Consider the following 26,934-nt stretch of genomic DNA (forward strand, 5'->3'; position numbering starts at 1 on the left):
GGATGACTGAGATGACTTGGGCAAGAATATCACTTCCTGATTCTTATTCTGGACAGAGGGGAGAAGAAACATCTTCTCAGCCATTTCCCTTTAAAAGTGGGGGGAGGAGGGAGAGAGTAAGAAATAGCCGCCAAGCCAGGGCTTGGCAATTAGTGTTGGAGTAAGTGATCGCCTTGTGATTGCTCAGCTGGGGCCTGAAGACTTGTAAATGCATTTAGAAGACAGAAATAGAAGATGTTGTGAGAGAGCAGTGAAACCTGGACCATTTGCCAGGAGAAAATGTCCCAAAGCTGCCGGGAAATTCACTCAGTAGGGATTTGGGGTGTGTCTTCTAAATGGCCAAAGTTCACTCATAAAACCCCTGGATGAGCCAGACTGTGTACCTTACCCTATGGTCTCAGCTGCCTGTAACCTTCAGGCTCCTCAGGGGTCCCACTGTGTTTAGCAGAGCCCTTTGAGTGGGTGCTGATGTTTCAGTTCATGTTTCTTGAATAAACAGAAAGTCTGGTGACAGTGGGCCACACCTCGCACAGTAGTCAGTTGGAACTCTCATGTGGTTTCACAGCCCCAACTGTCCCTACCTAATCTGCCATGGACATGTGGTTTCATGAGCTCTGGATGTTGTGAAAAAGGAGACCTTTCAGAGGTCAAAGGCTCTTTCCCTTGGGAAGTTTTACAATGAAACTCAAATTCCCAATAAAATAAACACCTGGAACATCTGGTCCAAGGCCCTTCTCTGGTTGCAGCTATGCCGACGACTGTGAAGAACACACACATGGGGAGAATCATGCCACAGGGCATAAACCAGGGCAAGGGAGCAAGAGCTGAGTTATACAGTTAAAAGGGAGGTCTCAGTCCCCATTGTTAGTACATAGGGCCCCAGGCAATGGCCAGGGAGCTTGCTATTTCCAGAGGGAAGAAAGAAAGCTCAACACAAAGCAGTCGCTGAAAGAGATAAATAACTATTCACCTTGCACTTGGCAAAATGCACAGACCTGAGAGTACAGCCGAGACCTCTACAAAAAGAAACCACTCCCCAAACACAATTGTTCAGGATCTCTTCTGACCCCTACATCTCCTGTGCGCCACTTCTTCATAGCATCCCTTACAATCTCTTCTTCTTGATAAGAGATCTATACCCAGCAAGTTGCCTTCTATTATCAAGAGCCAACTACCGCGGCCCAAAGAAAGACTAGTCAACCTGTTTCCATCCCACTTGCATCAGAACCCATGTGGTCCAGGTCGTGCATACCCTCTGCTCTTTGGAGTATACCCACTGAAGATCCACAAGGCTATTCTTGAGAAAGAGCTGACCCAGACAACAAGTATACCCCTGCAGAGGTGTCAATTGTCTTGTCCTTGTTCACTTACTATAGGATTTCTCTCATGCTCCCTGGCTTCACAAGAATCGACTGTCCTCCCTCCAAATCTCATAGTCTACCCACCCAGATCTAGACCTGGAGAAGAAGCATCCATGTGGATGATTCCACTCCTGCAAGGTCTATCCAGAGCCACTGCCTAAAGGATCCATTCCATGGCAAGAAGGAGATATAGAGTGAGGGAGACATATACCCAAAGACCATGTGTCCACTGTTTTATCCCACATCAAGACCCGTGATCTATGCAAATGTTTCCATTCCTCAAACTCCTTTTGTATTGAATCTAGACTCTTCTTATACTTGGTCTGGTCTTGCTTTCCTTTTTCCAGCAATCCCCAACATTGACACATATACACACCTGCACTCCTACACTCAGAAGAGTCATGTCCATAGTAAGTCCCTGTCATTTACATTCCCATGAAATTGAAATTTTTCATTATAAAAAAGGTACAAACTTGCAAGCCTGGAGACTCTCCCACTCAGCCCTTGATTCCTTCTACTGAAAACCATTGAGATTACCAAATCCCAAATGCCAAGGAGGTAAAACTGGAGGACTAAGAAAGTAAACGGATTTGTCCATGGACAACAACTATCAAAGCCAGCTTCATTGTCCAAGACTATCTCCATGCATGCACCCCCCCACCTTCTCCCAAAATCCAGTTCTACTCACATATAACGCAAGTGGGGGTTCTTGGCGAAGGCCCTGGGCTGAATGTTCCGGAGTCCAGAGTTCTTGATGGTTCTACACAGAGAGAAAAAGAAAATCAGCACAATTCCAGGGGTTACAGCCAAAGGAAGATAAGCCCTGTGAGTGGGCTGTATCTCTCCTCAACACTGGTCACCCTAGATGGACAACTGTGGGTTCAGTGAGAGGCATGAGCCCAAATGCTTTGGTGAAGACTGGAATATGAGCAATCATGGATGGCAGCTAATCACTCCCCATTCTGACCAGCAGTTGTGAATCAGGGCTCCCAGTGCTCCAGAGACAAGGAGATTTCAGTCTCTTGTGTCTTTTCCTCCTCACAGCTGCTCCCCCATGTCTAAAGCACTGAAGTGCACTGCAGTGGTAAATGAGAATCGAAGACTGGGGATGGGGTGTAGGGTTGTGCCAAGCACAGGACTGAAGAAAGAACACAATCCCAACAGGCATGGGGGCAAGGCTGCCTTGAAACCCTAACCTCAGGGAACTCCCAGGCCTGCACCAACTAAGGTGGCCCCTGACAATCCCCAAATGGGTGATGCCAACCATCCATCCCCAAAGAAGATCCCTGAGGGAAAACACTGAGACAGAAGACTTCCTATTCCTGCTTCTTCACCACAAAAGATAACAGGCAGCATATCACAGTTGTTCCTTAGCAAGCCACCCCAGCATACTCACAGCTTCTGCAGTCCCGTGTAGAGCTCCATGTCCACGGCGTTGAGTGTGTGCAGGCCTCGCCAGTTCTCTATGTGTCTGCAGGAAGAGAGGAAAGGTCAGACCACTGCAGCCAGGGGCGGGGTGCCAGCGTTACAGTCAGACCTGAGCTTGAAGCCTGGAGCATGAGCCGTGACTTCTGACAAATCACCAATTAACTCTGAGTTCACTTTCTCCCTCTGGATGGACAGAAATGAAGGATTCATGGTTTCTAAGTGTGTAGCCTGAGGATGGTTGCTCAGCAGCCATCCCTAGCTCCAGAGCACTTCAAACCCATTCCCCAAATTTTTTATTCAATTTACTTCCTTCTTGTTCCTATTTAGGATTTTCTAAGGTCAGGCTCTTTTTAGACTCTGTTTTTATTTTCTTCATGCCTGCACAGCAATACAATGTAAATGACATGTTTTGGGAGTAAGGGAGGTGTGACTAGTCTGAAAACATAACTCGTGGGCAGACAAGATGAGAAGAAAGACATACACATGGCACATGCACCCACCAGGGCACAGAAGACCACTCCATATGCATGACTGCAGTTCATTCCATCTGGAGCTCAAGAAAACCAATGGATTGGAATAGGCAGAAAAGTTACTTCAGAGGTGGAGCCCCCTAACAACTCAGGGACACCATGGACTAGTAGGAAGAGTATAACATGGAAACGCTAGGAAGCAAGCTCAGTCGAATCTCTGAGACTTGAGTACAGATTAAACAAGCACTTTAACCAATGTCTTTCTCTTGTTTCTTTGTAAGAGAGGTAGCATACCACAGCAGTTCCTCCTGCTTCCATCACAGAGATCTTTTTCTAGAGCTTTCCCTCAAGAGATCTCGATTTTAAAGAGGGCTGTGTCCAGCAAGATTACACTTATTAAGTAATAATTAATTCATATTCTAAGATTAATCAGAGACAAAAAACACTGCTAATTGAAGTTCTTTATCAATAGACACAAACCACTGTTAACGGGTCCAGTGCTTAAACTCTCCAGCTCAAAACAAAGAAACTCAAGACTATTGCTATCATGAGAAGGCTTGTCATGAGTATGGGTCCAGTTTTTGTTAGTTCCTTGACAGTGACAAGGCACAAACATTTCCTCACTGCTGATTCTGGGGTGCCCAAATCGAAAACCATTGCACTGTTCATTACCAAGACCTTTCTGTTACTCTAATATTGCAAGAAAGATGACATTCCATGGAGTACCAGAAGATCCTAGGAAATGATCTACCCCAGCATTCCTGAAACCTGACTCTCTCCTTAGTATCCAGAGGTTGCAATGTACAAAAGGTCTCAGTACCATTTCGGTAAAGAATGAAGTTACCTAAGGCACACTCTAGCCAGAAAATCGACTTTTCCCCAGACAGCTCCTCCCTAGTCCGACCACACTAGTGGTTCCGCCATCTGCCACCCAGTCCAGCTGGAGCCAAGAAGGCAACAGGGCTGCAGTTGCCAGGACTTCTGGCAGCATTTCAGAGCTGCACAGTGGCAAGGTATGCCAAGAGCCCATTTGGAAACACATTCTCCCAGAGCCCCTATGGAGCAGCCAGAGACACTGGCATTTGTTGGGGACATTGACCAGGTGGCCAGGTTGGCATTGGCTTCTAATTCTGATGCCTTCTCTCTGGAAGCCTCATGGTTTCAAGGCAGTTTTCATGCCCTGGTCTCACCAAGGTAGGAACACTGACAACATTTCAGATGCAAAGGAAAGCCAAAAGGAATAGGAACACCTGTGCCACTGAGCCTCTCCAGCAGATATTCCTGGGCTATGGGCCATGTCAAATACCAAGTAGATCACAGTGTTTATACAGCATGCTCTCCATTCATGGGAGCCCACCTTCCTGCACGGATCTATTCCCAACAAGGAGCTATCAATCAAATTGTTTAAATAAATGAAATCACTTTCTTGGCCCCTGTTAGCATTTCATAAATGTGTTTTGATGATTGTAGAGATGCCAGTCATTGTGACCTGAAACTTCATTCATTTCAGCCTTGGTGACTTATGCTTACAAATGGACCCTTCCTAGACTTGCCCCACACTGAGAAGTGGCAAGTGTGTGAAGCATTCATGTGGTGTTCCACACACACACACACACACACACACACACACCGTAAATTAAATAACATCCTCCAGCATCCTCTTTTGCTTCTGAGGGCTCATCAGCCAGGGAACAGCGGTGCTGCAGCCACATCTCAGAGTGGTGAGAGGTCAGAGCTCTGGAACAGTCATTAGCAAACTACGGGTTGGGGCCAAATTTGGCCCATGGTTTGTATGTACAGATTCAAAACTAAAGTTGAGTTTCATATTTTGTCTAAAAAAAAAAAAATCAAAGGGAAAAACATACTTTGTGACTGCTAAGTATTAGATGAAATGTACATCTCTGTGTTCATATCTGTTCACTGTCATCTATAACTACTTTCAAGTTATAAAGTTGAATCATCACTGCAGAGACTGTGTGGTCTGCAAGGACTGGATTGACTCTCTGGCCCTTTATAGAAAATAGGGTTGGCAACCCCTGCCTGGAGAAAAGCTGCCAGAATGCTGATCCTAGCCCCAGAACACTCTGCCAATGACACCCTGTCCACACCCCTTCACCTGTTTGTGCCTCTCTTTTCTCAGCTGTCAAATGGGGGTAAGAAAATGTCTGCCTCGTAACAATGATGCAAAAATTGAAGGAGTGTGTTAAAGAGCTCTTGGGGGACTTGGGGTATAGCTGCACTACTCATTGAGATTGCCTGAGACCCAGACTTCAACCTCAGTACCGCAAATTAGAAAAAAAAAAAAAAAAAATCCCATGTAGGACTAGATACATAGCAGTCCTTGCAAGACACTAGCCATGAGGTTCCGTGAGAAGTCTTTCCTTGGTTTTCAAGTACAGATGGCATCATGCTTCTGCTAGAAGTTGTCATTTGCTGGCCATAATTAATTTTTTTTAAAAAAAGCAGAAGAGTGAGGTCATCATTGATTATAATGACCCATTATGGCAGAAAGGTAGAGGGACAGGAAACCTATCATTCATGACTTCTAGGAAAACAACTTCAAGAGAGCACTCGTGAGTCACCAAGTAAAGGACATTTGCCACTGGGTCTGACAACCTGAATTTAGTCTTTAGAAATACACAAGATGAAAAGGGGGAACTCACTCTGATAGATAAGTTGTCTTCACAGGCACACACACACACACACACACACACACACACACACACACACACACACACACACACCACTATCAACAACAACAGCAGCAGCTGCAAAAATAAATACATATGTATATTTAAATAAACAGATTTTTAAAAGAAAGAAAACACCCATGGTGGGTGATAGCAGGACAGAAGAGAAGCATGCCAGAGAAGGTGCAGCCTTGACATTTGCAAATGACATTGGCCAGGGCCTGCCAAGTCTTCCATGACTCACTGCTTGGTACCAAACAAGGGAGGTCACTTATGGTAACTCTGCTGGCTGCTATTAGAAGGCCACAAGTTTTAGTGGAAAAGGCTGGACCTACAAAGTATAATAAATGAAGAAGATGAGGCAAGAGCCCAATTGGCATGGGTTCATTAATGCCAAGTGGGGAAGGCAGAACCTAGTGTCGGTACATAGGGTTCTTCATGTCTGGCGCTTTTTCTGGGTACTCCAGTTCAATAAGTATGCATTTTTAAAGGGAGGTCAGGGCCTAAATAAAGCCTGTGGGGGATTCATGATAGGAGCTAGACTGGTTCTACCCACAGATGTCTCGCAAAGCCTGCTGTCGGGTTAGGAGGAAAGAGGGCTCTCAGAGTGGTGGTGTGAAGGTGGTAGCATGCATGACAAGTAGGGGACCCACAGTCCTCATCCCCCTGGTGTCACCTGTTCCAATCAAGGACAAGGAGGAGAGGGTAGAGAGATACCAAAATGCTGTACTTGGGTTTTCTCCCTTACCTTAGGTTAATTGCCTCCACATTAGGATGTTAAGAGCAAAAGCCTCAAGAGGAGGTAACTTTGTCTCCCAAGGGACAGTTGTCCCTATCTGCAGACAGTTTTGATTGTCACAACTTAGGAAAGAATTGCACTAACATCCAGTGGATAGGGGACAGAGACACACAGGACAGACTGTAGCAAAGTGTCTGCCCCAGAAGTCCCCAGCTCTGAGAAGAACACCTTTGCCTTATCATATAGAGCACCTGCCAAAGTTGTCATTGAAGTTGGAGCCCTATGGCTTAAAACATCACTTTTGAAAATGACTGCTGTGCATCAAATACTAGGAGTCTGTGGCCCCAAACTAAAAGCCTGTTCCTGCACCAGTGAGTCTAGGAGAGACATTGAAAAGCCATGGCTCTCAGGACCCTCTCAAGCCAGGGGTGTGAATGAGTTATAGATGGTATCCACCTACCAAGAGCCTTTTCCCACATTCATCTCAATGTGCTGCCCCTGAACTTTCACATTGCCTCTTCATGAAACTGCAAACCATCACTCTGCCAGGACCTTGTACACATCCCTTTTCCAGAGAGTATGACAAAATGGGATGGTCCATGACAACACAGACTTCCAAAGCCAGACCAGGCTTATATGTGCAGCTCGAAAATTCCAATGGAGTCAAGATGTATCTCACGGCACAGGGCTTAGAGGACTGTAGTCAAGGAGTGACTATGCAGTCTCCCCCATAGCATGAGAAACACAGCCCCTCTTCAAAATGCATCACTAAATCCTGGAGACTCAGGACCAGGGTTCCTGATTCAGACCCCATTTTGGAATGTGACAAAGCACAAATTAAGTATTAATTGAGGATACAAAGCCCTTTTGTGCTGGACTAAATCAGATGATACTTTGTCCCTTAGCTTTCTCTTCCTCTGTCTGTGTCACTTGAACCAATATGAAAATGACCTGGCAACATGTCACGTGTCATTTATAATCCCAGTATTTAATGTCTGTATCCCTCTTTCCAGAAAATTCTAGAACATGGGGACATCCGCTGCCATATAATTAGAGAAAACTAAGAAGTAAGGAAGCCCACAAGAAAGCCAGGGTACCCTCCCCCAGCCAAAATTTCCTGGTCACTTGGATACTAGACAAGGCAGGAAGTTGGTGGGCGGGGCTTGGTATCACCCTTCCTGCAGACACAATAGGCCCAGCACTGCCCCTTTTCCAGCCTTTCCCTCCCCTCACTCCTGTCACTTTGCTGTTCTTTTTGGTGTGACCTCACACAGCTATTAATGAGCTGTTCTTCATTACCAAAGTTTCCAGACAACTAAATTTAAAATAAAACCTTTGCACTGTCAAGTTCCTTGCTACATCTTTTTTCCTCTCCTGACTTCTCAAACCCAGCACCCACCCTGACTTCTCAAACCCAGCACCCAGAGCATGAGCCACACTCTCTTGATAACCCCACAGCACAGTAACAACATCTGCTGGACTCTGACACCCTGATACCTTCAGAGCCTTCTCCAGATGGACAGAACTCATTCCCCTGCCTCAGGTAGCCATTCCCCATGTGATTTCTGATTTGAAGGGCACATCCATGTCAGCACTTGTCTAGTTCTTTCTCTGCTAGCATGATGGGAGTCGGGCAGAGCTGGAGCAGCCTCTTCCCTTCCATTGTGTTGTGGCCAGTCTCCTCTGCAGCCTCTTGGAGCACAGTAGCTAAGGGCTGAGGGAGGTGGGGAGTCCAGCCTACATGGGCGACAAGTGTAGAGCTGGGAGCTGGATGCCCTCAGGCCAGACACTCAAGCCTCTGCAGTCCTTATGGAAAGCTGGTAGTATGAGGGTTAGAGGGGCAGTGTGATTGTCCTCAAGAGTAAATGCACACTGCTAGGGCATGATCAGGTAGTCCAGTTACTAATGGTGGAAGCATGTGCTCAGTAAGAGTAAATAAGATCTGGAAAGGATCTCAAAGAATTAAAAAAAAATTCACATATACACACACATCACACCCTACACACACATACATACCTGTAACCGCACAAGCACACATACACATATTCGCGAGCGCACACGTGTGCGTGTGCGCGCACACACACACACACACACACACACACACACACACACATATACATGGTAGATACTTATTTTTTGCTTCACTCCTCTTCTAGATGGTTGAAGTTACCTCATAAATGGTGTTTTCCAGGTGAAGTCATAATCCATATTTACCTGGTAACACCTAAGTGCTCACCATTATTGTGTTCATTGTATCTACTCTTGGCTTGGCCTCCTGGCAAAAGGTAGTTGAAATCACTGTTTCTCTGTGATATATGTCATATATATCACACTCCTCTAACACAGAAGGTGTAAGGAAAGCATAAGGTGTAAAGAAGGTGGTGTGTGTGTGTGTGTGTGTGTGTGTGTGTGTGTGTGTGTACCCCCACTCCTCTAACACAGAACTAAATAACTTCAAAAACAAAGGTTATATACAGATATCTCTACTATCCAATGTGTCCCCAGATAATCCTGGGGCTCCCATCAACTTGCCTGAGTCTGGTTCCAAGAGGAAGACCTGCCTGACCTGAAATGTAAGTTGGCTGCTGGGGAAATGAGCCTGGAAGTCCACTTCCTAATGAGTCAGCATTAGAACCCACATGCATCTGTGTGTGTGTGCGTGTGTGTGTGTGTGTGTGTGTGTGTGTGTGTGTGAGAGAGAGAGAGAGAGAGAGAGAGAGAGAGAGAGAGAGGGGGGGGAGGGAGGGAGGGAGGGAGGGAGATTCTACACATACACAATTTGTCATGCATTTATTTGACTTCAGAAACTTATGGGCAATGAGGAAATTGATTTGATACCTAGGCATATTATGTGTAGTGATCCAGACAGCAGCATTAGCTTTCAATTATCTAATATGTTTAGTATTATAAACAAATCTTCCAGAACAACAGCTCCATGGAGTTCAGGCCCCAGGGGGGCTGGGAAGGAGCTGCCTGGAATCATACTAGTGGAGTCACCAGCTCCCCTTCCCTTAACAGCTGCTATTGGGGAATTAGGTGCCTGGAGAACCAGACCTGAGAGCCAGGGCCATGGGGGGGGGGGGGGGGGGGGGTGGTAGTTTGAGATGGTAACTCCAGCATGCCAAGACATTAGGATTCCAGCCTACAAGCATATGTATGCCAGGCTCCATGGCAAGCCAGCCCCACATCTGGGACCCGCCTTCAGATACAGAAAAGAGCATTCAGCTCCTAAGGAGAGCAGATGGGAGAGGCAGCATCTGTGCAAGCTTCCTGATCCATTCCAAAGCCCGTGCCAGGAATAAGCAATGTATGTGTGCACACCTGTGCTCTTCAGGTGCTGAGACGTTGTGTCCTAACAAGAAACGATCAAGGGCACAACCTCCTCGCCACCCCACCCACTAGGAAAGATCTAACTCCACAGAGTGAGATGTTACCTGCAAGTCAACCTGTTCCCTTTGGAGTCCAGACTCTTCTGTCCTAACCCCTGACCAGTCTGCCCTCCCCACCCCAGCCTATCTACCTCTGTTCCCACTGCTATCTTTCGGGCTGTTACAGGATATTGAACCCAGCTTGCCCATTATCAGCATGCCAAATAACCACCATCTCCTCCAGCCTCTTCCTGTTTTCATTCTTTTCTTTCATTGGTCTATATGCCAGAGGGATCAAAGCCTCCATGGCTTCCTCTTAAATTGTAACAATCCCAAGCATTCTTTCATGGCACGCAAGGCCTTGCATGGGCACGCCAGCAGGGCCCTTCCTCTGGACACACTCCCCTTGTTAGGTTGGCTCCAGCTACACTGGCCTGGCTTCTGTCCCTTCTCTGAACCAGGAGTATCCCCAACTGGAACTTCTACAGGGAACACATCCCTGCCTCCTTCACCCCTCCAGGTCTCTACTGAAGTCTCCCATGCTCAGAGAAGCCAGCCCTCTATGTCTCTGTGCTCACAACCCCCTCTCTCTCCTCCAGTTCTCTAGCACAAGCTCTGTTTGTGTCCTTTGTGGCCTTAATAGCCCCATGAAATAGTCTTATTTGATTATTTTATTACATTTTTGTCATAAAGGCATCTACAGTGGACCATAATGCATGAAAACAACAATTGGATCTGTCTTGTTTACCACTTACTTCCAGGATCTCAAATAGGGGCAGCTGCCTCAGGGTAAGTACATACCTGAGCAGCCTCCAGGAGGGCACCCTACCTCCATACAAGATGGCCTCTATGCTGGCTACCTGAATGGCCCTAATGCCTGACTCCTTGAATAGCCCAGAGCTGAGGTCTAGCCCCACAGTACCCTGATGATCTCCAAGATGGATGTGGCTGAGAGCATAGGCTGAGTGTCTTAGATATGGCAGGCCTCCAGGTAGCCAATATGGAACTAGAAGCCAGAAGACAGCCATGAAGCCTCAAAAGCCCCGTATACACAGCTGAACCACACTGAAAAGGCTGTCACTATTTCCCATGTTGATGACTCCAACAGACTCTTCACCATTGTCTGGCTACCCAGTCTCTTCACAGCATTTCACAACTACTCTCTTTACCTTAAACCAAATTGTTTCAGCCCTTAGTACATGAGCTGGCTGTTTGGAACCTGGGGCTTACACAGGGACACATGCTCAGCCTGGAAGGAGGGGACTGGACCTGCCTGGACTGAATCCACCAGGTTGAGCTGAATCCCCAGGGGAGTCTTGGCCCTGGAGGAGATGGGAATGGAGGGGAGGGGCTGGGAAGAGGGTGGGGGCAGGGGTGGGAGCAGGGAGGACAGGGGAACCCATGGCTGAGGTGTGAAATTGAAACACAAATATAATAAATTTTTTTAAAAAAGGAAAAAATATTGTTTCTGGTATCCTTTGCTGTACAATCTCCTGGGTTATTATCTAGTCTTGGACGTTTCTTCTTAGCCTCCTTTGTTGATTCCTAAATGTTAGTGTCTGCTAGGTCTAAGCCGGAGTTTCTCATTTTCACCTGTTCCCTTCATGGCCAAGATGATCTCAACCAGGTGGTTGGCAGTAAGCCCCCTCTATATGATGCCGCCCCCTCTATATGATGCCGCCCCCTCAATGGCCGCCTCTAGCCACACTTCTTTGCTACTTCAGGTTGCATGTTGTAACTTATCCTATCCAGTAGCAGCCCTTGCTTTCCACTCTGGAACTTTCTCTTTCCCAGTGAGTTGCATCAGCACCCCTCAGTTGTACAAACAGAAATCCACCACCCCTCCCCTCTCTGCGTCGAAGCCACCAGCAAGTCCACCTCAAGAGCACACACCATCGTCTCTCTCAAAGACCATTCTCTCTAAAACGCGGCCACAGCTTCCACTCAGCCTGAGCAAATCTGTCTTCTGCACAGAAGCCTGCATGACTTTTTGAAACTCGTGATAAATTTGGACATAAGCGAAGGAGAACACAAACCTCCAGTGGTTTTATTTTCTGCTCTTGGCAGTTGTGATAAAATTCAGACTTCACGAAAGCCAACAATGTGCTAGGTGGTGTGACTCATACCCCTTCCTCCCCAGCTCAAACAGATCCCTCTTAGTTCACTTGCCCTTTTCCTCAGTGATGTCTGCCTTTCTTTCCAGGACCCCAAGCTCCTTCCCTCCAGCAAGGCCTTTGTATTTGCTATCTCCTTTAGCCAAGCTGCCACTAAAGAGTCTCCCAAAATGGCATTGCCACTGTGGCCTTTCCTAACCAACCTAGCCATAACCACTTTTTTTATTAAGAGATTTTCTAGCCATTTTACATACCAACCACAGATTCCCCTGTCCTCCCTCCTCCTGCCTCCCAGTCTTCTCCCCAACCCACCCCCCATTCCCACCTCCTCCAAGGCAAGGTCTCCCATGGGGAGTCAGCAGAGCCTGGTACATTCACTTGAGACAGGTCCAAGCCCTTCCTCCCTGCACCAAGGCTGTGCAAAGTGTCCCACCATAGGCACTAGGCTCCAAAAAGCCAGCTCATGCACCAGGGATGGGTCCCCATTCCACTGCCTGCGGGCCCCCATACAGTTCAAGCTGAACAACTGTCTTGCTTATCCAGAGGGCCTAGTCCAGTACCATGGGGGCTCCACAGCTATTGGTCCACAGCTCATGCATTTCCACTAGTTTGGCTAGTTGTCTCTGTACTTTTTCCAGTCATGGTCTCGATATAATCACTTTCAATATGCTTCTACTAGATGAATAACCATTACACCAGGGTGGCTGTGTCTTTCTGAGGACATATGGCAATGCCTAGTGATATTTTTTGCCTTTACTGGGAAAGTGGCACTAGAATCTAGTGGGTAGTGGCCTACAATGCACAGGACCCCCACAACAAGGAGTTTTCTAACCCCAAATGTTGATAGCACCAAGGCTGGACAATATTGCTCTACATATTTCCTTTGTCCCAATAGTCATAATCCCTCACTTGGGTGATTTCCTGTGGTGGAGTGCAAGCTCCAGGAGAGCAGGCAAATTGTTAGTCTTGTTCCTTATCAAACCTACAACAGCCCAGGTCCTGGCATGTACCCGACAATATAAAGTAAAAAATGATTGCTACTCCTCAGAACATGACCTTGCATCAAATCGTGAAAAGGCTATGGCTACCAAGGTCTTCATGGGGACCAGCATCTTTTCCAGCTACCTGAAGAGAGTAAGACATAGAGAAAACCATGCCTATGCATTGGGATCAGAGCCTGGAATTCATACGGCGCTGGGAAATGGACCCTTGCATGCAGATGGGAGTCAACCATGTCATTAAACTCCAGACCCTGATAAACATCTTAGCTTTGAATCAGGACAGAAAAGAAATGGAAAGAGCCTGTGGCCGGGCATGGACATTGACTTTGACCCTTCTTCTTCAGTGGACCCTGAAGGAGAATGCCTGAACAAGAAGAGTCCCATTCTGGCCCAAGCTGCTGGCTGGGAAGAAATGAGACAACATGAGCTCTGAGCCTAAGATCAGCTGGCCTCAGGGGTTGAGAGCTCTGGCTTTCAGGTGCTCAATTTCCTTAGAAAAATATGAAATGGCCAGGCCACCCTTTACTGAATTATAAAGCACTTATCACTTCTTTAATAACTACCCACATGGAGGACTTAATTCACTCAATATGGAAGTTATAAAGGCGAATTGGTAAGTGAGCATTAAGCTCAAGTGCATTGCATAAAGACTTACGAGGGCAATATTTCCCCCCATTAAAAGGGTAGATTTTCTCACTGCAACTGTGTCTCGGAGTTAATGTGGAGAAGTTGCTCTAGAGCTCAGGGCATTTTCATTGTTAGAGGGTAATTCCAGGTCACTGAGAGGAAGGGGGGACCTTGACTTTGCAAGAATAATTATCTCAGAACCTGAAAGTGTCAGAGTGATTAGTCAAGGTAACCATCAGAAAGACACGATGCCATTCACGGTTCTTGGCTCTCTGCTCTGTGCACATGAGGCTGAAATGCGAATAGGCCAAAGAAAAGGAAAGTTATAAGGCAGAACAAGTGGGATCGAGTGGGGTAGAAGAGCGATACACAGGACCTGCAAGAGGAAGGTGGTCCCAGAAGCCACTTCCTTTAAGAGACACTGACTTTCATCCAGAATCTAAAGGGAAGAAAGTAACATTAGCTTCTATAGTCTATTAGAGAATAGGTTCTGGAACTTCTGGAGGTTCCAAAGGGCTCCATGTAGGGAGCTGGTGAGATGGACTTCATGACTCACAAGGAAAGGAAATGCTATTTGACCTTTGTCCTCCCCAGCTCCAGCATCATAACCATTTTCCTCTCCTCCAGCAATAAGCCATCTGCTCTCTCCCCCATATGTTCACTCTTTTGGAAATGGACTGTTATTCACATGACTTCAGTTACCACCTGATTAGAGATTAATTCCACTTCTCAATCGACACCCTTCACGCCAAACCTGCATCTTGTCCTGTAGTTCTCGCTACCACAGTATGCAGTCTCTTCAACTCCAAAAAGCAAATATGAACAAAACAGTTTGTTTTGAACCTTCTGAATCCAAAAGGATCCTCCCAAATCCTTGTACTGAGTCCTCTGACTTACACAGTACAGCAGGAAATAGACTTAACATCTGTACGATACCCGTGGGTTAGCAAGACTGCTGTGTTCAGGAATCTAAGAATCTATGGTAGAATATGGAACATAAGTTATGATTGGTTAGTGATGTCTGCCATGGTTACAATATGTTGAGGGACAAGGAGAGTACCGTCTATGAATCATCTCCATCCAAGAGGCAAGGGAGGACGGCTGTCCTTGTTCTTTGTGGTCACCAAACCAACACCAACAGAAGCAACTGAAAAGGGGAAGGGCTTCTCATGGGACTCAGTTTCAGGGGGTTCAGTCCATCAAGCTTGGGCCTGTACACGTTAGCGAAGAGTCACTGCCGCAGTAGCTTGTGACAGAAAGGATTCTTCATGGTAAATGAGAAGAAGGGAAAGGGATGCCAGTACTCAGCTGGCCTCGCTCTTTTCCCCCTTTCATTCCATCTAGGCACATGGCCTATGCATGATACCATCTACCTTCAGAGCAGGACTTCCTTCTCAGCTAACCTTCTCTGGAAAGGGGTGTGCCTCCCCACTCTCCTAGGTGATCTTAAATTCATTTGACAGTGACGACTAACCATCATGGAGACTATTGTGTAACCGTGAAGCTGTGATGTGAATGCAATGGCACCTCCTTGTCCACTTCCACCAACCTTCACTCCTCCCCGATTATAGCCCAGCTTCCACTTTACACGTTAGCCAAACATGCACCTGCTGCCCAGACTTGGCTTGTGGATGGTCCCTCCAGGCTATGCTCCTGCTCCAGCCAGCCCTTAGGTTCTCAGGGAATCTCTGCATAGCCAAACATCTTCTGGGCTTCTGATAATGCACATCTTCCCCTCTCCACTAAGCTTTTATCAAACCACCCATCACCACCCAGATGTAGTCACTCAGTGATCCCAGCCTCACCCTCAAATTACTGGGGAATTATTTCTGTGTGGCTGCTGATGTACGTATGCGATCCTGTCACCTGTGAGTCTCCACATTATTTGCCTGGCTTCCCTTGTGAGAGCAAAAATTCCCTGACAACAAAGACGGATGCATTCTATTTATTTTGTTTGCCCTCTTGTCTCTGACACTTCTGTGCACAGCTCAGCTCAGCAAGTGTTCAGACCACACAGGGAGTCCCTGCCTGGACCCAGAGGAAGTGAGCTCTATCCTGAGGCAGAGGAGAGCTGTCCAAGGTCTGGGAATGGGCTGAAGTTCAATGTGAAGGGACAGAAAAATAGAAAACAAGACAGAGAAAAACATGCTGATTGACATACACACTCCTTGGGTCCTTGTCCTTCAAAATTCATTCCAGATGTCCCTACCTTATAGTTTTTCTTGAGACCCCCTTTCCAGGTCACAAAATCCTCTGTCATAGAAAACAGTGCTGATATTTAAAATAGGCATTATCTGGAGAAGGCAGTAGTGGAGAGAGATGAATAAATGCGAAGTATAATGACACATGGATATAAAAATAACATAATGAAACCTATTACTTTGTATATATGCTACTTTAAAAGGATTAAAAAAACTATTTTAGGACTGTCTCAGCAGGCAAAGGTGCTTGCCTTCTGATCCTGATGACCTGAGTTCAAGTCTCAGAACCCACATGACAGAAGGAAAAAACAGTCTCGTGCACAGTTGTCCTCTGACTTCCACACATGTGCCACGGCATACATTTGAACATAAATAAGCACATACGATAGATAGATAGATAGATAGATAGATAGATAGATAGATAGATGCTTAAAAGTTATTTTAGGAGCTGGAGGTTTGGCTCTGTTTATAAGATATTTGCCGCACAAGCATGAGAACATGAGTTCAGATCACAGAACCCACATCAAAACCACATCGAAAACTCTGGAACCCCAGTACTTCAGGAAGGGGTGGGGCAGAGATAGTTTCATTCATTCAGTTGGCCAACTGGTCTAGATGAGTTGATGAGACCTGGGTTCAATAAGAGATTTTGCTTCAAAGAATGATGTGGAGCATGCTAAAGACAAATCTCAAGGTTGATCTCCAGCCTCCACATATTCATGCACACACATATAAACATACCCACATACACACATATATACCTCCAACATGAACACATATACCACACACAAAGACAGACACGGACAGACAGTTAGACACACAGATACACATGCACACACAGACACAGACACACACACACACACACACACACACACACACACACACACACACTTTAAGAAATAGTTGATCGCTTGTAGAGCACCAACACAGAGTAAAACAGACTGCCTAACGTACTGGATCAGAGTCCCCAGGGTTTCCTCCTAAGCTTTGTTCCTAAATCAAGGCACAGAGTGAGGGTGGAGTGGGGAGGCAGCAAGGAGGAGCCCATGATTGAAGTCTGGAGTACAGTCAGCGGCCGGGGTTTATCCACTGCTGTGAAGGTAGCTTACTGCTTAAACAACATCACAGCCTTAAGTGGTGTGCCAGCAATGCCACCTCCACACAGATCGCCAAGAGTCTCACGGGACACTCAGATGTCCTCCTGTACTTGTTAGCAGGCCCATCTTCCCTGTACAACTTCAGAGCCTTCGAGCAGGGGCTATTTCTTCTATCTCAGTATCTCCGATGTCAAGCAGGGCTCCTAACTCAACGTCCTTGCTAAATGTGGCATGACCGCTGCCCTGTCTCTCCTCCCCTGAGCTGCCAGCTTCACCCTGGGATTCTTAGAGGAAAAGACTGGGGGAGGTGGGGGCGGGGTTTGTAGAGGCACTCCTTGGGAGTCCGCAATGGGACAGAAAATAAACAAAGGCAGTGAGGATGATGAACAACTGTGGTCAGGAGCTTGCTGGAGCCGCACAAGGCCTGGAGGCTGAACTGGCCCTCCTCTGCTTCTACAGAATAGGGACTTCACCGTCAAGGTGGTGCCACTTCCTGTAACTCCAACATCTGGGAAACTGGGGACACTCAGCCTTGGCCTCTGCCCTTGAAGGTGCTCCTCACCTTGAGACCTGCCATGGGGAGGTTCACGGGAGTCTAGGCAAGAGAGGCAAAGAAAACACGGCTTCTAAAGTGAAGTGCAGTGCCCTCCGAAGTGGCGACATCCCCCTCTGAATACATGAAAAGGAAGACCTATAATGGAGTGCAGGGGAGGAGGCAGGTTCAGACCAGACTACCCCTAGCAAGTTCAGGTCTCACTGCAAACAACTCTCCTGCCCTACTATGTGTCTAAAGGAAGCAGCACAGAAGATGGCCTGCTAAGAGAGAGTGGAAGCGCTTCCCATGAGCCTCTGCGCTTACTCACAGTCAGCCGCTCCGGCCATGAAGTTCTGTCTGGGCCAGATTCCTTCTCTCGGTTCCCTCCTGCCTGACCCGTCAAGCATCTTAGGGCATCTTTACTCTACGGTTTCACCTCCAAAGCCTGGGAAGGGCTGGTGGAACCACGCTGACTTCAGCAGCAGTATGGAGAGCTCTGCTCATCCCTTAGAAAGCATCTGTCTGTCAACTGTACTTCATTTGTTCGTTTGGAAGCACAACTGCGTGTCAGCTGTTTCATCCTGGTGTCTGTTTGGTACCCCTGGAGGGGTTTCTCTTACTTTACCCACCAGCCGGATCACTCCTTCCATGCCCACTTTTAACACCTCACTGGTATGGAGGGGTGCCTAACTGCTGTGAGAAGCTGAGGTATCTAGCCCAAATCCTAACTTCTCAGCCGGGGTCTTCACAACCCAGTTAGCACATAGTATCCTTTTCTTATTTAATGGACTAAGTCCGGTATATATGTCCTCACCACCAGCTCGCTAATGGCTAACAGGCCTGCTGTTGGAATCACACATTATTAATTTTGAGTCTAACAGCATCAGAGCCTGGATTCATCGTATGCTGGCTCCTGTAGTCAGCCAGACTAGCTCTGATCAGACCCACACCTCGACATCCTGACTGACTGTGGTATATCACATTGGCATGTGAACGTGGCTACCCTAGGGATGTGCCCAGCAGCTGAGGCCAGCTGTGCCTATCTCTCTCCTCATCCTTATCAGCAGGTCCTGGGGATGCAAAATGCCCAGTATACTTGTATGTTTGGAGATACCTGATTTCCATGATTCCCAGCACCCAGTTTCTGGGCTTTGAGGTATGTGAGGGCACACTAGGGCTGGGTAAGTCACCCTACTACATGCAACTCAATATTCAGAAGTCCATACTAGCATAGAACTTGTTGGATGCCCTGAAGATGAAAAATACCAAAACAAAACACAGTAAATAATAACCTTCCCCCTTGTGAAGACTGTGGCAGCAACCTGTTGGCTCATAGGTACCTTTAGATGCCATGACAGTAAACAAATGGACCTAAAGAGCACAGTCATTCATCCCATGTAGACTCAAGGGTGGCTTTCAGTTTCCTGCTCAGCACATAAAATGTTGGATCTGATAGTCACTAGGCTTGAACTTGTGAGAAATTAGCCATGACCACTAGGGATATTTTAGAGGTCCCAACATTTTAAGACACCAGACCAGTATCATCACCATGTCAAGTTTTGCCTTATTGGAAACAGCCAATGTGCTACCCATGCCCAGTCCTTTGTCCCCAGAGGATTTGATTTTTAAGCTCCTGGAATAAACACTGGCATACAGCATACAAAGCTCTTAAAAGCAGCTTCCTGGCACAAATAGGAATATTGCATTAAATCACTCTCTACTCCACCCCCTTTCTTTGCAAAAAGTAGCACACTTCCATGAGGATTCCTGAAGTGGGCAAAGCCATGCTTGCATTTACATGAGGAAAGACTCAGATCACATTTCCAGGCATTCCTTAATGGTTTCCCCCAGCTGCCACCAAGCAGCTAGTACCTTCCTCCTGGCCTCTGGTTCTTGCCACTCAGGTGCTCTACAATGACTGTCACCCCAACAAGGAGGTCGGACAGACTTTCTTTTCTACTAGTCTAGACCTGGGAAGCCCTGCTCAGTGTCTCCCAACCTCACCCACCATTGACATCTCTCTTCGTTGAGTCTCTCTGCGTTTCCCTGCAGCCATTTCTCCCCAACTTTGGGAGAAATGGCTCCTCTCCCAGCCTGGAGACTCGAAGAGTCTGAAATCATAGTTGGCAGCATAGACAGAGTGCCCTGTTATCTAAAGAGGGATCCTCAAAGGACCCAAAGAGTGAGTCAGCATTTCCTCATACCCAACCTGTGCTCAGCCATCCCCTCCGGACAGTTGTTTATGGCAGTGACGAGGCATTCCTGTTCATCTTCAGAGTTCAACCACTGAGGTGTTGTGGGATATTTAATCACACTGTGCCACTCCTAGACTGTGTTAATAAAGTTAACATTGAATCAGGGGTCAGAGCCCGCAACTAGCTGACCAGAATCAGCCATAGAGAAGCCAGTAATACAGACAGAGAAGACATAGAGGAAGGAGAAGGGAAGGACTTGGAATTCACATGCTGTCTTCCATCTGGGACATTTGGAGAGATAAGGTGCTGGCTAGGTTTCTGGTAAGAAGGGGAAGGTCAGCTGGTTGTTCCTCCTCTGCTTCGTTGATTTATAAGGTTTTCACCCCAATATTTGATTCTCAAGTTTTTAATTGGTAATAGAACAATTTAGCAAACACAATAGTGAGGCTTGTTGCTGCCTAGGAATTCTTCACCATTAATACCATGAGAACTTCCTAGCATAGATACTATGTGGACCTCACTGCTGATCCTTGGGACCTCCTATTTTATGATGCTAGGTGACTTACAGTATCCAAGATCTGCATCTCATGACCTGAAGGGCCCCTATGGGAGATCACAGGACAAACATCCCAGATCCCTCCCCATAGTTTCATTTGATGGGACACTCCTGAAGTCCTGGTCGCGCATCTCTCCACAGAGCTTCTTCCTGGATAAATCCTATCTGGTTCACCATAGCTGCCATTGCAGTACACACCCCTATCACTTCCTATATGTGCTGCCTAGTTTTAAGTCAACTTTATACAAGCTAGAATCATTTGGGACAAATGAAACTTCAACTGAGAAGATGTCCTCCATCAGATTGGCCCGTGGGCAAGCCTGGGGTCACTCTGGATCCCAACACTTTGCTGCTGTCAACAACCTGATCTTCCAGGTTTCTCACTTTTCCTTGCACTTTCTCTCCCTCCGGTAAGCTCCTCTACCCCATTATGAAGGTCTGGCCAGCGCAGCAGATAAAGGTGCTTGCCGCCAAAACTGATGACCAGGACCCACATGGTAGAAGAAGCAAATCCACTCCCAGAAGTTGTCATCTGTCCTCTCTGCATGCATGCTATGGCACATACACATGTTCACACTCACACAAACCACACATGCATGCACACATGCACGCACACATGCACACACACACACACACACACACACACACACACACACACACATGCAGAGAGCAAGAAAGACACAGTAAATGAAATGTAAATTCTTTAAAGCTAGTATTGAGAAGCACTGTTTTACAGAGTTCTTTAGATACTCGAACCAGCCCCCAAGAAAAAGCACAGTAAACTGTAACACATTGTGGAAATGCAGGAGAGTCCAATTTGATCATTTCTACTTGTCCTGCGATCAGCCTGTTTCTGATGCTGTGCATTCTATGAAGTCATCTCTAGCCGGCCTGGTTCTTGGTGACCCTTCGTAAAGCTTCTCTTTCATGCTTTACCAGATTTTTCACTGGTGTCATAAGTGATCGTCTCTTCTCCGAGAAAGACCCTTTTCTTTGCACGCCCTGTGCACCTCAGAAGGTGCTAACGGTTCCTGCAGAATGTCAGTTCTGTCCAGATGTGAAGACAGAAGCCCAAGCACACACATGTCATCATGCTACACAGTCAGAGCTGCTGGGGAAGAAGCAGCAGGGTTGCTACCTGCTGGGTACACTGTCAGGGCTTTGGCACATTCAGCAGACCAGGCACAAGCCCAGGATCTTGGATGCACTGTACATTTGACAGTTCTTCCATAACCATCTAGGTTATGGGATTGGCTGTCACAGTAGCACATCATAATGCTGATGCTCAATGTGTCTGTGCTCACCTAACCATGCCTAAGTCATCCATCTCACTGCATCTCATCACCCAAGAAAGGTGACTATAGTACAGTATATGGTTACAATTGTTCTAGTTTATTATTAGTTATTGTTAATCTCTCATCATATCACCTTCATAAATAGAACTGTCATGAGTGTGTACGACTAGGAAAAATAACAGAGTATCTGGTAGATTTGGTACTGTCTATGATTCCAGATAGGTCACGGATTAAATCTTCTGGATAAGCAGAGACTCCCAATCTGGTCACAGTGACATGATGCTGAGCTATCAATTCTAGATTCTAAGAAGCTGCCTGGCACTCCCAGTGCTTAACGGGGAAGGTGGACATGCAAAAAACTGGTGACTCTGATATGTTTCAGGGGGTACTGGATGAATGCGCGTGCATGTGAATGTGCATTCCATGTGTACGGAGGCCAGAGGTCAACCTTAGTTGGTTCCCTCAATCATGCTCCATCTTGTTTGTTGAGGTAGGAGATCTCATGCTTATCCAGAACACTCCAATTTAGCAAAGCTGGCTGGCCAGCGCACTATAAAGACCCCCGCTGTCTCCTCCTATCTAGCACTGGGATTACAAGTGCATGCTACTACACTTTTCTTTAACATGGGTTTGGAGGATCGGATTCAGGTCCTAATGCTTGCATGCCAAGCACTATACCTACTAAGCCATGTTCTCAGACCCCAGTTCACATTTTCTGTTCCTGACAGACATCACAGCAGAACCATGAGCCTTATCAGAGTTCTCTCAGGGAAACGGAGAGTGTGATACCAGGAGACAGTCTGATGGTAAATGAGTGGCATGTTCCAGTTGCCGAAAAGCCAGGTATAACCACAGCACAGCCCAGAGACAGCATCTCCAAGGAGCCCACCTGCAAAAGTGACCAAAGGAAGGCCGCATGCCAGCAACCAAAACAGGCTGCACCTCAGACAAACAGGGATTACTCAGATACATGATGACACCCAGAGTGAGGCCACTGGGCTTCTCCCTTCCTCCTTCCCATAATTCCATGATTCTCCATCAGCACTTTCCACTGGACAGACCCTCCCATTGGCAAAGGAGCCTGGGAGATGTAGTTTCTAGGGCTCAGACGTTTTAAGTGGCAGTACTGAACCTCTGAGTGCTCACAGACAAATGACAGGTTCACTGGGGGCTTCCGGTAGAAGCTGCTGAGCACGTCTTTCAACTCTTTCCCTGTGTCTAAAACTGTCTTAGCCCAGAGCAAAGCTCACCGCTTCTGATGTTATCCACTCAGAACCTGAGAAGGCTTCCAAATGGGTACTTCGCCCGCAAATAGCCTTCCATCCTTCCTGTGGTGCCCCTGTGTACAGCGAGGTACCAATATTCAGGGTGTATTACTTCAAGGAAAAAGGGGGAGAATTGGAGGGATCCCATGGTGAGGTAGAGGCTCCTCCTGGCCTAGAAAGGCCCAGGGTAAAGCAGACCACCTAGCTGCACCATGAGCCTAGGAGCTCCCAGAGGGAAGAGCGTCACAGATAAAGGTGGTTCCAAAGCAGCACCCCAAGGATGAGAGCAACTGGGATAAAATGAAACCACAAACCATCCTAGCCTCAAGTTTGGGGAAAGGAAAAAAAAAAAAAAAAAACATGAAAGGTCTGCAACTGTGTGCTCTGATCTCAAGCAGTTCCTACAGTCCTTTCTTGATTTTCACTGTGTGACTAGGAACTGACCAGACTAGCCAGGGAGAGTTCATCTGGGCAGTGCCACTGGAGACCCCCTGCCAGCTCCTCCTGGGGGAAACTAAGTCACTTACAAATTCTTCAAAGTTCGCTTGTGTGGAAGCCACAGGCAAATTGGAAGCTTGTTCTCACACAGCCGGCATCACTAAGCTCCTCCAACACACCTATTTACACAAGGTCCATGACAGGAGGACCTGAGAGACCAGCCCAACACAGCCACTACCACACCTGACCTGAGAGACCAGCCCAACACAGCCACTACCACACCTGACCTGAGAGACCAGCCTGACACCGCCACTACCACACCTGACCTGAGAGACCAGCCTGACACCGCCACTACCACACCTGACCTGAGAGACCAGCCCGACACAGCCACTACCACACTTGACCTGAGAGACCAGCCTGACACAGCCACTACCACACTTGACCTGAGAGACCAGCCTGACACCGCCACTACCACACCTGTGGCCTTTGACGACACTCGAGTTGTGGCCATCTTCAAGGCAGGGCAGCTTTGAGACAGACTTGGAACAATGAGAGAAGGGGGCTGTCCCTTCTGCCTAAGCTAGGAGAGGCCCTAACACGGATTTTGAGAGGTTTATTATTGTTGTTCTAGTTTTTTACATTACATTCACTTATAAAAAATATTTTTATAATTAAAAAAATATTTTACATGTGTGAGCATTTTTGCCTGCATGTATGTCTGTGCCCCACATGCATGTCCAATGCCTGTGCATACCTGGTGCCTGCTAGGGCCAGAAGAGGGTGTTGGAGTGCCTGGAACTGGAGTTACAGACAGTTGTGAACTGCTGTGAGGACACTGGAAATCGAACACAGGTCCTCTAGAGGAGCAGTCGGTGCTCATACCCAATGAGCCACGTCTCATCTCCAGCCCCACTGTTGGGTTGTTTGTTTGTTTGTTTTTAATATTTTGGCACAATTTCCTTTTTGATTGCAGCAACATTCATGCAATGGGAAAATTAGTCTTTATGGTGTTTAAGATTTAGCAGCATTTAAGTATAGTTACAATGTCATTCCAATAGTTCTCTTTAGTTTCAAATCAGTCTTAAGTCCATATCCACTAAGTGTTCAGTCCCCCCTCTCCTCTACCATAGAAACAATAAGACTACCTATCCTGGGTATTTCGAGTGAGTGGAATCTGTGTATCTGGTACATGTCACTGAATAAAATACTTCTGTGGTTCATCCACCTTGCAGCATGAATCAGAATGTTATTCCCTTTCACAGTTGAATTATATTCCATTATAAAAAATGTAACGTATTTATCCACTCATTCGATAACAAGCATTTGGGTTTTCCTGCCTTTTGATTAATATTTAAAAGAATGTTGTTATAAACATTTCGTTTGAGCTGTGGTTTGAATATATATTTTTAATTATTTGGTGTCCATACCTAGGAGTTCGGCTTATACTTAAAGGACTTGAGAGAACATGTAACATACACATAAAACAGCAAAAGTAGAGGGGGGTTGGGAGCAAAGTAGACCGCTTCAAATGGAACAAGAGAACATTACGTACCACTGCAGTATATAATGAACTAGTTCCTACCATCGAGCACCGAGAATACACTCACACTCTAGAATACACTCACGCTCTAGAATACACTCACGCTCTAGAATACACTCACGCTCTAGAATACACTCACGCTCTAGAATACACTCACGCTCTAGAATACACTCACGCTCTAGAATACACTCACGCTCTAGAATACACTCACGCTCTAGAATACACTCACGCTCTAGAATACACTCACGCTCTAGAATACACTCACATCCGCAGGTTCCCTGGCAGCTAAAGTGAAAAGAACAAATGGAGTCACATGAAGTCATCGGTAGGAATAAACATTTTTCTGTCCTTAAATCCAGAAGGGCATCTAAATAACGTGGATCCTCATGTGAAGATTGTGTGTGACATTGTGGAAAAATGTTGTTGTTTTTTTTTTAATATTCCTGAGAGAGAAAGAAATGTGCTCCAAATGAGTGGTTTGGATCTTTTTTTCTTAATCAACTCTATATGGATCATGAACACACTTAAACTGTAATTCAATAAAGTCAATTTTGTAGAATAAAGCTAAGAAAATGCAGCCAGGATGCATTGCTTTCTAAATACCCAAAATAACACGTGAATCAAAGGTGAAGAATCCAAAGAAACAGCCATGGAGCACCCTTTAAAGGTCTCAAACAGCTCCTATCTTCCGGGGTCCCCAATGCTCGGGCCCCTGCCCCTTTGATGGGTGCAAACACTTCCCACACTGATTGAGAGCCTTTACTATAGTCAAGAGACAGGTAAAAGGTCACCCTCTTGTCATTGTGGGGGGTGGTGTACAGCCACCTCTCTGTTGATATGCCTCATCACCACCTGTGCTGTCTCACTGGAACCTACGCCCGTTTGCCCCCCAGCCTGCCTTCTCTCAGCATTTCCCACCTCCCCTGCTGGTGCCTCCTTCATAGAAGTTATTTCAGCTACTGCACCAGACCCTGGCTGCCTGCCCTACACTGTGCCCCACCCCCACAGCTGTCTTGGGCTGAGCAGGACAACACCAACAAACCTCCAGAGGCTTCTGTTGCAAGCAAAAGCCAATGCCCTGCATGGGGTGAGAGGTGACCCTAACCTCACCCCATGCTAAATCAGAGATGCCTTGGACATCCCATCACAACACAAGCACCCACGAGAAAGCAAAATAGGGCAATGATGGACCCTGCCCGGGGCGCCTGACATCACATCAGTGCTACTTGTCTCTGTCCATCTAAGTTTGGGTCATAGTAAAATCATTTCTATTTCCAACACAGATCCACACAGCTGTCTTTCCAATCTGGACCCTTGCCGTTCCCAGGATATGGTAAAGAACCAGGAGACATTTCCTCCCAGTCAGTCACCTGAGGTCTTACTGTCCTTCACAGCATGTTCACACAGGCCTCTGACTTTGGCATCATCATTCCTATTTTACATGTGAGGAAACTGGGAACCCCTCAGGTCTGAGTCACCCAAAGCCCTACGGTTCTTTCCTGGCCAGAAGAAAACTGCCTCAGCTAGTGGTGTCGCTTAGCTGGTAGAGTGCTTGCCTAACATGCATGAAGTCCTGGGTTCGAGACCCAGAACGATGGGAAGCCAGAGGCAGCAAGTAGCTCACTTTGTAATGCCAGCACTCAGAGGGTGAAGGCAGGGGCCAAGAAATTCAAAGGCTTGAGGGTAGCCTGGGCTATGTTGAGAGAGGGGAGAAAAAGAGAAAGCGGGCCTGTTTTTAAATATGTCCAACTTCTCTCACCTCTTACCCTTGGAATCTGAGTTAAATGAAAAGAGATACAAGGACAGATGCAAGAATATGAGGAGCAGTAGCCTACACACCCAGCAGTCCATTGCCTCCTCTAGGGACAGCAGACTGCAAAGCCCAGATACAAAACTTAGCAACTTAGCATCACTTGGTGTGCAGGGAGCTCTGGGTTCAGAGGCAGGTGTGTAAATAGACCTGCAATAGTAATTCCAAGTGCAAAGTGCCTACTGTGTGCCGGGCACTATAAAT

At 46.8% G+C, this 26,934-nt stretch overlaps 1 protein-coding gene across 5 annotated transcripts in view; it reads right to left on the bottom strand.

The window, feature by feature from the left end:
- The window catches only part of Ntrk3 (neurotrophic receptor tyrosine kinase 3), a 354,645-nt gene that overhangs the window by 294,035 nt on the left and 33,676 nt on the right, over window positions 1-26,934 (bottom strand). For all 5 annotated transcript variants that reach the window (XM_036185374.1, XM_036185365.1, XM_036185355.1 and 2 more), the window contains exons 2-3: window positions 2,758-2,832; window positions 2,050-2,121 (exon numbers count right to left, since the gene is read on the bottom strand). In XM_036185374.1, coding sequence (XP_036041267.1) covers window positions 2,050-2,121; window positions 2,758-2,832 — 147 coding nt within the window. The remainder of the gene's footprint in view (window positions 1-2,049; window positions 2,122-2,757; window positions 2,833-26,934) is intronic.

Source organism: Onychomys torridus, chromosome 1 (genome assembly GCF_903995425.1).
Source record: "Onychomys torridus chromosome 1, mOncTor1.1, whole genome shotgun sequence".
In the NCBI taxonomy this organism is placed as follows: domain Eukaryota; kingdom Metazoa; phylum Chordata; class Mammalia; order Rodentia; family Cricetidae; genus Onychomys; species Onychomys torridus.